Below are 13,791 nucleotides of genomic sequence, written 5' to 3'. Positions count from 1 at the left end.
CGAGAACAGGGTCACCGCAGCAGTCCTCCTGGGGGCGGAGCTGCACGGAGCGGAAGCGCCCTAGGGGCGGGGCGTCCCCTTTTCCGGAAGGCGGTGCCTCGCGGGTGCGTTCGTCCGGGAGTCCGCGAGCGCCGCATACGTCAGCCCGACTGGCGGAGCAGCACGTGGACTGCTGCGTTCCTCCGCCTGGGTCCCCCGACTTGCAGGCAGGTAAGTAAAAGGCTGATGGCGCCGGCGGGGGGCGGGGGCGAGCGCGAGCGTGGGCGGCTGTGTGAAATTGTGTCCCGGGAGTCCCTCTTCGCCGCCGCCCCACGCGACAGGCCACGCTCACGCCGCTGCTGGGGTCTTAGGGTTCGGAACTTGCCCTGCCCCTACAGGTACATTTTACCCAAGAAGAAACGGAGACTCTTTTCCAGCTTTCCTGCCCTAGAAAGAAACCCGGCCAGGCCAGCTTATTTACCAAATTATTGCAGCTACCGTTTCTTTGGTAAGAAATTTTTACCCCCAGCTGATGACACCAGGCTAGATTTACGCCATATTTTAAGTGGGGCGACCTTTAACACTTCGTGATGTCATCAGCATTAGAGTTGTCTAGACAACTTTTCCTAATAAGCTGCAGGTTTTCCTGCCTATCCCGTGGTCATAGTGAGTCTGGGAGCCTTGCTTTGTTGATGTTTATTCACCTTGTTAATATTCCACCGAGTTCAAAATAAGGATGCTGTTGCTTCGAGCCTTGTTTCAAGGAAGCAGTTCTTAGTATAAATTGGAAGGATGTAGGATAAACGTGGGTTCTCGGACTTCATAAAACTCCAGTGGTTGGCAAGGGACCTTCCTAATCCCAGTAGGCCAGTCCCGCTCCAACAGATGAGGAGCTGCCGAAGTTGCCATTTATCCCACTAGAACAGGACACAATTCTCAGGCTTTTAAATTTTTTTCTAATTAAATTTTCTTTCCAGTATACCACCCCAGACGTTTTAGTTCCTGTCAGTTCCCTTCCCGGTATTCTAATCTACACAAAAGTATATACTTGAAGTTTCTGCAGCATGATGGTTTAGGTAAGTTTCTCTATAACTTTGGATGAACGTAAATTAGTTCTTTTTGTTTGGATGTTTGCAAAAACATAAGTCCATATAGGCAAGGAAGGAAATGAAGTTTGTCAAATTTAAATACTAACGAAATGCCTTTATTTTTTCAGGAATTGCCACTTTGTTGAACTAATTGAGATAACCACTGGGGTACATAAAAAGTGGAGCAGTAAGATTATCTTGTTTTTGGATCATCAGAAAACAAGCTCCAGGTAACTTGTTTTTTCCTGGGATAAAACATGTCACATACATTAGTTTCTCATAAAAACTAACAAAACATTTTATTAAGGGCTTACTTCCACTGCCAAGCACTGTGCTAAGTGCTGAGGATACAAAAAAGGCAAGAAGTTCCTGTCCTTGGAAGTGCTCACATTCTGAAGGAGAAAAACATAGAAATATACATATAAGATATAGATTTGTATGTGTGTTTTTATATATATAAAATGCAAAATTGGAGGTTTTGTCAGAGAAAATGGAGTCAGTGAGAGTCTCAATAAAACAAAGAGGGAAGATGAGACTAACAAATTCTATTAACATTTCTAAAAATACTCAACAACCCTTTCCAAAAATTCAGTCCCCCTCCTTTCAAACAAAACAATTATGAAATAACCAGGTTCGATACAAAATTCTGTCTTAGTATGGCCCCCAAGCTCTTTAACTGAGGAGTTGGGACATATTTGGGGGAAAGGTGGACTGGTCCAATGTCAGCTAAAGCAGACAAGAAAAGAATCCAAACATTTCCTTCTAAGTCTTAGATTGTAATGATCTCATATATAATTTCTACAAATTTGGACTTGGCATTCCAAACACATAAGAGCTATTGAATTGCTTTTCAGTTTTAAACTTGGACAGCTTAGATTTCTCTTTTGGGCTTTTTTAGACAATGGGGAAGAACAAAGGGAAAGGGCAGAAGATCAAGGATGTATTTCATATTGCTAAGAAGAATTTGAAGGCTAAAAATAAAGCAAAACCAGTTACCACAAATCTTAAGAAGGTGAGTGTTAAAAAAGTAAATATAATTTTCTTTACAATCCTCTTTTCATTAACACACTAAGCACCGATATGTTTTTAAAAATCAAACCATGCGTGTTTCGCTAGGAATTTGTCTTAAGTACCAAAAAAACCCTAACTAAATAAAAACACATTGTATCTTAAGAACATATGTAATACTATATTCATTCTCTTATCACTCCAGTGAAAGGAAGAAAATCTCTTCTAAGGGCCAAGACTGGTCCTTATAATTTACAAGATAGTTTTGTCTTGTTATTTTAATCACTGTTCTTAACTTTTCCTCATTGTTTTCTTTACTCATCTTTTTTTAATTTTAATTTTTAAATTTTCATTAATACCACATCCCAATAGATGGAAATTTACTTTTCCATTTATTTGCTAAAATACTGACATTATGTACTACCTTGAATATTTACTGATGTGAGAACTTTTCTTTGATCTTTATGTATGTGCAGTCCTTTAAAGATAGGACAAAGAGGATAATACCCTATAAAATGTAATTGTTATGTTAAGCAAATTCTTTTAATATAAATATAGGCAGTTTTAGTTTCTAATGTGATTTTTGTGGATAACACCTGTCTGCCTCTTTTTCAAACTAAAATCTTAATTACTATTTACTCTTGAATAGTCAACTTTTCTCTCCTCAAAAGAACTTGGCATTATTCAGAAGGCAATTAGTCAGTGATATTTATTAAGTACCTGCTCTATGCCAGATGTACTGTGCTTAAGCGTAGCTGGATTTACATAAAAGTTTTAAAAGTCACTGCTCTAGTATTCACTATCTTTTCCTAGCAGCCACATAAAGTTAACTAATATCAGGAAAGTTTTGAATCTAGCTATATATTTGAGAATTGTGTGAAACTCATTATCTTATACTTCAAAAGAACTTTACTTTATGAAGCTTTTTCTTTGAAAAAAGTTTTATTGATGATTTAAAAGATGTTCTGTCACCTTTTAGTAATTGCTAACACTAAAAAGACCAGAATTCAAAGAGTCCTTCCAAGGGCCAAGGTACATTACCTGATTTAGTAAAAATTATTATGAAAGTTTTACATCAGTGATTGCTTGGTTTTTTTTTTTAATGTCAAGTTAATCAAACCAACACATTGACCATTTCCCCCTTATAATATCCTTTAATTCTAGAAATATGCCAAAATATTTAGGGAAGGTAGAAATGGTGTTTTTTAAAGAGGAAAAGTTCCTATACTTGGAAACCAAAGGGCAGAATTGAATGACTAATTAATTTAACTTAGGCAAATTGCTTTTGTTTAAAATATACAGACAATAAGTCATAGTACTTTTGGCATGAGTTATTTGTTTTTACTACCTTTTTTAATGTAAACTTCTATATTACATTTTAGGTAAAGTGATTTGGGTTTTAGGATTAAATCTTATTTTCTCTTATTTAAAAGATAAACATTGTGAATGAAGAAAAAGTTAGAACTGTAAATAAAGGATTCATAGATATCCAAAAAGAGCTTGCACACTTCTCAAAAAGGCTGTCACTTGAACCACTACCTGATCACCTGGTAAGTTTGATGATAACATTAATTAAACTTAACAGTTTATTATGTTTTAAACATATAATGATTGATCAAAGGATATTTAGTTTTAGACATTTATACTTTTAAAAGTGTTGAAATAAAACTAAACTAGGTAAGTAAATTAGAAAGATATACAAAAGTTAATAATTTGTCTAACATGTAACTTTCTCTCTTGGTATTCTCAGTGCTCTTCAGGTGAAACAATTACAGTGGATGATGCTACAAGATTAATGGCTCAGTTGTAATATATATTGGAAGTATCTGGATTCTAAGAAATGGACCAACAAAACTGGTGCTTGTATAGTTTTATTTTTTAAAAAATGTTAATGTACAGGCATTGGCACATTTTAATGCAAACTACAGAGGCTTTCCTAAAATCTAGGAAAGTGGAATGTCAAGAAGTCAACACAAAACATGAAAAACTTAAAGTGCTAAAACAGAAAGGCACTTCACAAAATTTGTTCACCTAAACAATTCATGTGTCATTTTATATCCTTCACTTTGCAAATGGCAGTGAAAACTCATTGGACTAGAAGGACATAAATAAAAATATGGACAGCTGGTGGCAGTAATGTTATAAAATGATATTTAAGTGGTGAGACCTAGGTCTTTTATTTTCTAATGCCTAAAAAGGCTGCTTACTATTAACTTGTCTCATACAAGGGAAAATTAAGGTCCTGGGATCAGAATTATTGTAACTTTTTTTTTTTTTTTTTTTTTTTTTTTTACTGTAAATTTGTTCTCAAGAAAAAAAAAAAATACAACAACCAAACCAAAAACTTGCAAAATCACTTTTTGCCCTGAAGAGATCAAAGCCCTTTTGTTCTTTTGGGTACAGTTTTGTGAAGTAAATAATTAACAAAAGGAAAAGTACTCCCAGAGTCAGTGAACTACAAAGTTGTTACATTCATTATTTTAAATACTTAGGTTATGAAGAAGTCTAGGATGTTATATAGTTAGAGGTAGATAGCAGGCCAAACAGTTCTCATGGAATCTAATAATTTAGTATCTGTACATCAAAGAGATCACACACTCCTTCATTCTCATCCAAGTTAAAGTTGTAGTCATCCGCAGGAGTAGGAGAGAGCCGTAATAATGGAAACACTGTAAGACAACACATTAAGATTTTAAGGGAACAAGAATTTCAAGATAAATGAGTGCAAAATATGAATATGTCACACCACAGATGAAGTATCTTTGGCACAAAGCCTAATTTATGCTTATATATTTCCCCCTCATATTCTATTATGGCATGTCATATGTACTTTTTTTTTTTTTTTAATGAAAGGAAAGAATGACAAAATTTGTTAGTAAGTTCTGTTTATTCTTTCTATTGAGAAGGATGCCTTGTTTAAGGTATCAACAAGTGAAAGTGGTGGGAAACTCAAGTCCTAGTTATAAAATGGGAGATTTGCATTTCAAATATTTATTTCATCTGCTTTCCACAACCTTTCCCCAGTTAATACTTATTTATGTGGACTTGTACTTGTGAATTGTTCTTTATGATTTTAACATGATTGTACTAACCTTACACTTAAGTGACCCACAAGTTCATATTGGCATCAGTAGTATTTTCACCACTCTTTTCTAAGTAGATATTAAATAGGAGCTCAAGTGTATAAGTAGCAGTGAAACTATCTGAAAAGGATAGTTGTTTAATTACTGATCAGTATCCCAAAGACTATGATTTTACTATTCTCTGGATGGCTAATAGAGGGGTATTAGTGTGAAATGCATACATACATCCATAGAGAAGCAACATAGTACCATGGAAAGTGTTGAGCATGTACTCTAGAGTACCCTTAGTCAAATTCCATCTCTACCACCTGTGTGTGATCTTGGGTAAATCCATCTTTGGGTCTCAGTTTCTTCATTTATAACCTGAATTATACTAATGGGCCTGCCTTCTCTAACTCTATAATCCTATGAAGTCTCACCTAAGACTAAAGTCTAAGTACTAAAAGAATTAAAATAAACAGAAATATCTGTAAATATAACTAAATTTACACAGAATACAATACAAAAATTACCTTTAACTTTTGCCCCAGGCTTTTATAATTATCTAATCCTGGGATTTAAAATAAAGGAAAAATGTTTTACTGAATAATTGGAAATACTAATACTAATACTATCAATAGGCAATGCACTTCACTTTGTTAAAAAAAAAAAGGGGGGGGGGAAGAAGTAAAATGATATAATAGTACTTGGCATTTATAGAGGCAATGTGACACCTAGTGAATAGAGAATGAGTGACTGTTGGAAAAAGAAAAAGCAGGTTGACCCTTGCTTCTTAAGTGTGCTATGTGATTTCGGAAAAATAATGTAAAAAACCTCCAGGCTTTGAACAATTAATAACTTGTTGCAGAAATGGTAATCTGCATTGACAAAAGGTGTTTTTTGTTTTTTTTTTTTTTTAAATCTAGAAATTATAATCACAGGTTCAGTCATTATGTTACATTTGCATAGTGTTTTATGATTAATGATATTATTCTATGACCAAGGGCAGCTGAATGTTAGAATTTTAACTTGGAAAAATATTTGGATGTCATTCCCCCCCCCCCCCAAACTTCTAATGGAACATTTTATTGCTCAACAGGGAAATGAAAGTAGAAAAACTAAAATCTGGCAATATGCCTTTAATGCAAGCATTGAAAGGAATTATTGACCTATATGTTTCGGATTACCGTGATTTCACTGATTAATGCTACTGCTATTCTCCATACCTGCTGCTCTTCAATATTGTAAATGGGGTAACCACACATGGCCAACAAATTAGAATTTGATCAGCAAATGGTTTATAATTACCAGAATTTTTGGAAAAAGTTCACTTCTATGTATCTATTTGAGACAGATAAAATAATGAGTTTAGGCTACTTACCATCTGAAGACATTAATTCATCAATGATATCACCACTAATAGAGCCTGTCAAACAAAAGCATATGATGATGATAAGGGGGGGGTGTTTAACATTTCAATTAGTTATTATTTTATTTAGTATTCAACAATAGTGAAAGATTATTTGAAAATTACATAACAGGTAACCAAAACAGCAACTGTGGGCTAGGCACACCAATCTTTTATCATGATACTAAAGATCAAGTAGATAAACCAGACCAGATTGGAAACAGAAATAGTAGGTCAAAGCTTGTAAGCTCCCAAGTAGTGACTGACTTCTAGGTTGGGTGAGAGACACAGGCTCAAAAGAAAAATAAATTAAGGAAAACTTGTGAATAACCAAAGAATATTTTACTAGTGTTAAATTGTGAATATTCCCATTCCCAAGATTCACTTGAATATTGGTTTCCTAGTTTTAGAGTACACATTTCAAAGGAAAACCTATGGCACATTATATTTATACCTAATTAACTCCTTGCTGGTAAGTCAGCAAATAAATGGGAGAAATCTATTCTAGAAAACCAACAGTTTGAAGATGATAAAAGATTAGGGTTCTAGATGAAATGGAACTAAGGTATTCATATTCTTTACTACTAGCTGACATTCTAATAGATAAATTGAACTAAGTTGGTACCTTGAGTTCTTACTATTTATTCTACTTCCACTTACATCCAAATGAATCACATAAGTAACACTAACCAAAGCAATATAAAAGGCACTAAAGTTTTACTTTTAATAAGTTATAAAAATCAAGTTTTCTCTCTTTATACATTTTAATAGTTTACTATGAGGTATGTTTCAGTGATGGAAAATCCATTTCCCACTGACATCCTGGAGAGAAAATTCAGAAAACTAAACTAAACATGAAGTAAATGATTATAAAGTACTGATTTGTTCCACTTTGGAGATACACAGACAACCTAATTTAATTTAAAACCTAGCTTATTGTACTTACTGACTTGTTAAGATTTCTCTCAGTAAAGGCATTCTTCCCCTCCCCCCCCAATGTTTCTAAAACAATTAGAGAATTTCTTAAGCATGGCCAAATGGGATATAAACAACATCTACTAAAGTTAATCTACAATATCTTACTAAAGCAAATAATGTAGCCAGTCTGAACATTGGCTGAGTGACAAGTTTACCAAGAATGAGTCATATTTTTATTGAAGTAAAGATACTAGAAGAAAAATCAAAATGGAATACTTATTTCTCATAAGCATCCAAATTTAGAATTAAAAGAATTTTTTGGATTAGATTAAGTGGCTTGTCTGTGATTTAAAATTATCAAAAGTTTGGAGCCCTTATCCTTTACCTCTCAAACCTAGTATTATTCCCATTATATCACTCTGCTCATATCAATTAAACAGCAAAATAGTATTTTAATTAGAGGGATGGACATCTCTGTAGATTTTTTCTTCTGAATTAAAAAAGATGGCTGTGGGAAATATTACCCAGTAGTGTTCTAAATTTGAACACTTGAAATTCATTTTTTAAAAAAAATTTCCTTACAATAACTAGAATAATGATAGTAAATGGAAAATTAATGGTCTGGAATTTGTTTTCTGTTCTATCACTCTATCTCTTTGGAGCAAAGCAAAGCTTCTTTAATGACAAGTTTCTATACTTCTGTAGGTAAAATGTGGTTAGCAATGCAAACTGCATAAAGACCTAGGGAATAAAGAGGTGTTCTGAAAACTGCAAATTGCAAGGCTATGATTCTCTTTCTAAAAGTACCAAATTCTCAGTGAAGAGGTGACCCTGAAACTCTAAAAATCCTTAAAGGAGAAAATCTTCAACTCTGCCCCAGGGACAAACAGTTTCATCCTTGCTATCTGGGTGGGGTCAGCTTAGTCCTGTGAAACTCATTGAATTCAACTCAAATTCCAGCTCAAGCTGAAACCCAGCAAAGAGCCAAATTGGGACTCCACCAAGGAGCCCCCTTTAGCTTGTAGCCAAAGCTCCCATTATAAAAGAACCAAATTGAATCCCTCTTTTTGCAGAGGTTCCAAACATGCCATTCTTGGGATACCAAGGGCTTCTGTCCACTGGAATACTCTTTCCAGTGCCACCCTTTCTTTATCCTCACTTATTTCCTAGCCAGACTTTATGCCTCTCTGTCAGGATTTCTAACCTTACTTCCAATCCTCATAATGTTTTTTTTTTTTTTTTAAATCAATCTAGGTTTTCAGGTATTCAAATTCTATTACAGAGAACCTACACATCTCCAGAAGGGAGTCCCCAAAACTCCCTATCCTTGTATTGAATCCCAAGGGATTGCAAGGGAGCCAAACTTCTCCATTTGATTCCCTGAACCCTGCACCTGCCACTAGACCTTATCATTTAACTCCTTGACCACCAGAGAAACCTAAATTCACTTTGGTTCCCTAAATCTTATCATTAGCCATAGACCTTAAGGAATTCAATATTTTTTTGGTATTCAGGCATAGTGTTCAAAAAGTGATATTTTTTATTCCAAAATAATAGTGATGATTCAGTTAATTAGTTCTTGTTTATAGATTTCTTGTTATAGATTTCCATCTTTTTTCCTATCTACCAATAATGGTAGTAGTAGTAGTAGTTCTTATACAACAGTATCCCTTAATTACTCCTAACCACTTCACTAGAGGGTAGCCTAGGAAGTAAGAAGAGTTTGAATTCAAATAGCAACAAGCAGTAATACTTAGTTCAGGCAAAAAGTTTGTTTAATGGGGATAGAAGTTAATACATTAAAATGACTTACATATTTCAATCATGGATCCCTTTTGCCAAATTGTAAAATTAAAGAATTGGCTGTACCTTTCTCCAGTTTAAATGTAAGGTTAATGGGGAAAAAAATATAACAGGATGAATTCTTATACCTCCAGGGTCATCTACCTTTGCCAAATCAAATGAGCTTGACTTAAAAATATAATTAACATCCAAGGAAAGCAGGGAGGGATATACATTTGAGTTAGTGGATATTTGTATTACATCTATAGCAAGATTGGTATACAGCGCTGAGTCTGGAAGGCTGGAATAGGGATGGTGATGGAGCTGTGCTGATCTGCTATGATGGATAGATTAGAGTAGGGTTAACAATTACTGTTCATCACAAATCTGGTCAAAGTTTATTACCATTAACTAAATCATAAAGCACTAGACATCTATTACAAACCTGTCTCTAAATTTAAATCTACTAAAAAGTTCCTTAAGTTGTTTTGCAATTACAAAGATTGTTCCTTTTAAAGAGGTGATATTATATAGAAAGTTCTCATAGAATTTATCAGTAAACCCTTAATCTTCCTGAATGAAAATGGAAGGGTAGTTCACCCGTGGCTGCTTAGCTTTTAAAAACCAGGGTTGTCGGCTAGTTTTTTATATAATCTCCACTTTGTTTTCAAGGAAGGTGAAAACACCTTCCTTAATTAAAAAAAAAAAAAGAAAAAAAATCACCTTTCTTTAAAATGCTGATGAACCCTTCTCCTTCCCCCCACAAAATAGATAAATAATCAAAAAAGGACTAAGAGATCTTTTGTTAAGTGTGTGCCACTTTAACCCTAGGGATGGGTCACCCTACCTGAAAATGAATTCTTAACCTCTCTTGTCAGCTTCTGACAGTAGTTTTTAGTCCCTTTTAGTTCCTTCCTCAAAAAAGTACTCCTAATTCAAATTCATAACTTCACCTATAAGTTATGATTTGAGAAAGCACTAAATCTATTTCTGATGATAACTTTTCTCATTCACATGATCTCTATCTCCAATTATGTTTCAGTTGGATGCCTCAACATTACCTCAAATTTAAATAATCTAAAACTGAGGAAATTACCTTTTCCTAGAAAAACTGCCTTCATTTCCTATATTCCCTTTTCCCCAATTATTATCCCAAAGTACTCTTGAAACTTTGTAATCACTTTTGATTTACCTTTCACCAATCTCACCCAAATATTTCCTTTTCTCTCTCTAGTCCCATTTCTATTGAATAAAGGTAAAGAACCCCAATAGTCAAAACTTATCTCAGGCTTTTATCAACTCAAAACTTGACTTCAAAAATCCATCTGATGAAGTCCTAGGTAACTAGGTGAAGTTGGCAGAAAAGGACTGAAGTATTGATGGAATTGCTCCCTGATGCAAGCAGCAAAAGATACTGATGGGGATCAGTTTAGCCTCACAGCCCCACATTCTGTGGAGGTCATGGATAGTCCTACCTTGCTATGTCCAGTCATAAACTTGAGGTTAAATTTCTCCTATAATTCTGTGCATGGCTTACGCCATCTTTGCTGAACCTCTTTGGTTTACACCAAATAATCCAAGAAAATTGTCCTGGCATGACAGAACATAAGAGGAAAATAGAAGTAATCCTCTGATCATCACCTCATAGAGGTCCTTGGTGGAAAACAGAGGAAAATTACTGCCAAAGTTTGAAACCCCCTAGATCAAAGAGAAAATTCTCCAAAAAAACAAAAACCAATTAAAATATTCTGAAGCTACAATTAGAATTGTACAGGACTTATCAGCAGCCATAATAAAAGACCTGTTTCATATATACTGGCATCAAAAGAATTAGACCTGTGGTCAAATATATCATATCCAAAGTTATCCACATATAGATAGAATGAATAAAATGGACATCCAATATACTTGAAGATTTTAAGGATTTTCAATCAAACCCAAACTTAATAGAAAATTTAATACATAAGAGCCAATATCAAAGATCAACTTCAAGAAACTTAACATGGATATATGGAAATGTATACCATATGTTTAAGACTGACATCAACAATTGGGCAGCTCAAAAGAAAGATTGGGGCAGAGTTGAGTAGACTTCCTAAAAGCAAAACAGTCTAGAAAAAAGTAAAAATAGTAATTATGTTATACAAATGAGGTACACAAGAAGAATAGATACAGGCATTAGAAGGGGAAGACTTGTAATTTTGAAAATCTACTCACATTTGGAATGGGTTAAATAGTCAATATTACATATGTACTATCAAGGATATATATATCACCTTCCAAAATTTATAAAAAATAAAGGAAAGGGATGGATAGAGAGAGGAGGCAAAGGATAGGTGAAAAAAATAAAGGAGGGATGGGGAAGGGAGGTTAAGTAATAGCAAGGCAAGTTAAGGAGCAGATTAATAGCAGAAGAGTTAACAGAGATAGGAAAGAAGAGATGTCAACCTTAAAAATTCAATTAAGAGAATTCTATATATATGTCAGCCATATTGTTTTAGATGCGTGGTGGCATTTGGGTGGAAGACTGTGTGTGTGTGTTTGTGTGTATATATGTGTGTATGTGTTGTATGTAGAGGTATATGCATGTGCTATGTATTTGTGTATATAGATGTGTATATGTGTGAATGGGTCTGTGGGTAGATATGAATATGTGTGTATAGATGCAGATGTGGATGTGTATGGGGGTGTATGGTGATGTGGGCGTACGTATATACATATTTAGATAGATGTATATAATATACATATGTGCTTAACTATAGCCTGCTTAGGGGAAGTGGAGGAGAGGAAAGATGAGAAGATAAAAAAAGAATAGATTTTATAAAAGTATTCTGCAGAGAACAAAAGAATAACTTAAAAGGAAGTAAAGAAAAGATGGACACTCATGAATATAATTTCTTCTATTATTATATATCCTTTCTTGAACTGGCAATTTACTATTATATATTCTGAATCCTCCCTGATTCTTTTTGACAATGTTCTGTTTTGTTTTTTTCTATTTTTTTTTAAATAAAAATTTTAAAAAATTATATATGGTTTCCCCCCCCTTACTAGCTTCTCTCTACTGGTTTCACTAGTCTGTAAACTCTGAGGGAAGAAACCACATCTCCTACTTTTTCCGCTCCCCCCTAAGAATCTGAATGTAATAGGAATTTAAAAAAACACATGTTCAATGAATGAAATAATGAAGCAAGCAGAGGCAGAAGAAAGCAATTAGCTCCAAGGTCCTGAACTCTTTATAGTTTGACTCCCTAAGGGCTATGAAGTCATGGCTTCCTTATTTGAACTTTTGGTTTTTAATTTTCAAAATTTATACAGTTTTTAGTGTTTCTAAAGCTTTCATGCAATTGAGGGGGAAAAAAAAATCTGCCTTTCTATTTCACCAAAAGTGTAAACTAAGGAAAGGAAAAATTACTTGGGCAACATTCACCTTTTTTTTTTTTTTTACTCTGAATTTCTATAATAACTATGTAAAAGTGTGAGCTGTAAATATAATTGATGAATATATATATATATATAAACTTAATTTGTTCTCTACTTGGATAAGATGTATTTCCTCCCCCAAAAAACTGTAAACTCCTTGAAATAAAGTCTGTTTCTACAGCTTCTTTTGTATTTTCATAATGCTTAATGTAATAATGAGCACAAGAAGGTATTTAAATATTTGGTATCATGCTTCACACAGCTTAAATAATGAAGCAATTTTATTATAACTGATAATTACACCATGTTTTTTGAGGCCTCTCTTCCTCTTGCTTTACCTTAAAAACCCTACAATAAACCTCAAAGGCTTCAAACTTACCTGAGGGTGTGTCTGAAACTGGTGTCTGCTGAAGATGTTGACTTCTGGTAAGGGTGTGTTGTTCAGGCAGATTCTGGGTCTCTGTATTAGGTTTCTGTGGAGTCACTGGAGTAGAGACTTGAGGAGATTGTGTGAGGTCATCAGGTGGAGGAACAGGAAAAACCACAGGCTTAGAGGAACTGGATTCTTTATTAATAAGCAGCACGTGGATAGGTCCTGAGTGACTCTTTAAATTGATCTGATATTTCTTTTGTCCATTCTGGCCCTTCGAAGTTGAAATGATTTTGTTTGAAAACAAAATTTTAAAAATTTAACATTATTATTTTGGAACTGAAGCATATCAGCAATTGATGGGAGATTGATATTACTTATACTGTTTTCAGAAAGAAATGAAGAGGAATTAGGTGAAACATTTAATAACACGGCAACTTTCTCAAAAGGGATAAATATCATTTTTACAATACCCTAACATACAAAATAATACAACAAAGCTAGAAGGAATTATAATCAAGTTCAGACAAAAGAACAAATCCCTCTCCCTCTTTCTGTCTCTCTACCTTCTTCCCACCCTTTCTTTTTCTTTCCCTTTCCCTCCCTTTATATGCAAAGCAGGCCCTCAGACTGGTCCTTTGGCTTCTCAAGCTCACTGCCCAGGGGTTATTGCTGCCTGGAATGAATCAGGAATGGGTTCAGATGAGAAAACTCCAACCCTTCCCACAACAGTTGTTGTGCAAGGGGCAGAAT

General features: G+C 34.4%; 2 protein-coding genes across 3 annotated transcripts in view; one reads left to right on the top strand and one right to left on the bottom strand.

Moving 5' to 3' along the window:
* The first annotated feature begins 91 nt into the window (after positions 1–91).
* On the top strand, positions 92–4,239 carry RBIS (ribosomal biogenesis factor). Of its 2 annotated transcripts, XM_074278978.1 has the most exons (7): positions 92–210; positions 378–487; positions 957–1,055; positions 1,196–1,297; positions 1,966–2,079; positions 3,509–3,625; positions 3,826–4,239. In XM_074278978.1, the coding sequence occupies exons 5-7, from the start codon at positions 1,969–1,971 to the stop codon at positions 3,883–3,885; spliced, it is 288 nt and encodes a 95-aa protein (XP_074135079.1). In that variant the 5' UTR covers positions 92–210; positions 378–487; positions 957–1,055; positions 1,196–1,297; positions 1,966–1,968; the 3' UTR covers positions 3,886–4,239. The 2 variants fall into 2 exon arrangements, with proteins under 2 accessions (XP_074135079.1, XP_074135080.1); XM_074278979.1 differs by lacking the exon at positions 378–487 and having other exon boundaries at positions 94–210.
* Positions 3,931–13,791, bottom strand: part of E2F5 (E2F transcription factor 5) — a 28,351-nt gene continuing 18,490 nt past the window's right edge. The window contains 3 exon segments of the mRNA XM_074278977.1: positions 3,931–4,744; positions 6,519–6,563; positions 13,048–13,312. Of these exon segments, the coding sequence (XP_074135078.1) occupies positions 4,635–4,744; positions 6,519–6,563; positions 13,048–13,312 (420 nt within the window). The 3' untranslated portion in view covers positions 3,931–4,634.

Source organism: Sminthopsis crassicaudata, chromosome 1, assembly GCF_048593235.1.
Source record: "Sminthopsis crassicaudata isolate SCR6 chromosome 1, ASM4859323v1, whole genome shotgun sequence".
NCBI classification, from domain to species: domain Eukaryota; kingdom Metazoa; phylum Chordata; class Mammalia; order Dasyuromorphia; family Dasyuridae; genus Sminthopsis; species Sminthopsis crassicaudata.
This window is presented reverse-complemented; position numbering and strand designations above follow the sequence as displayed.

What these genes read in the sequence shown, in the direction of transcription:
- RBIS (XM_074278978.1), top strand. Translation starts at nt 1,969, where the DNA reads ATGGGGAAGAACAAAGGGAAAGGGCAGAAGATCAAGGATGTATTTCAT. An exon ending in TTACCACAAATCTTAAGAAG is followed by an intron (nt 2,080 to 3,508) that starts GTGAGTGTTAAA and finishes CTTATTTAAAAG; the next exon opens with ATAAACATTGTGAATGAAGA. An exon ending in AACCACTACCTGATCACCTG is followed by an intron (nt 3,626 to 3,825) that starts GTAAGTTTGATG and finishes TGGTATTCTCAG; the next exon opens with TGCTCTTCAGGTGAAACAAT.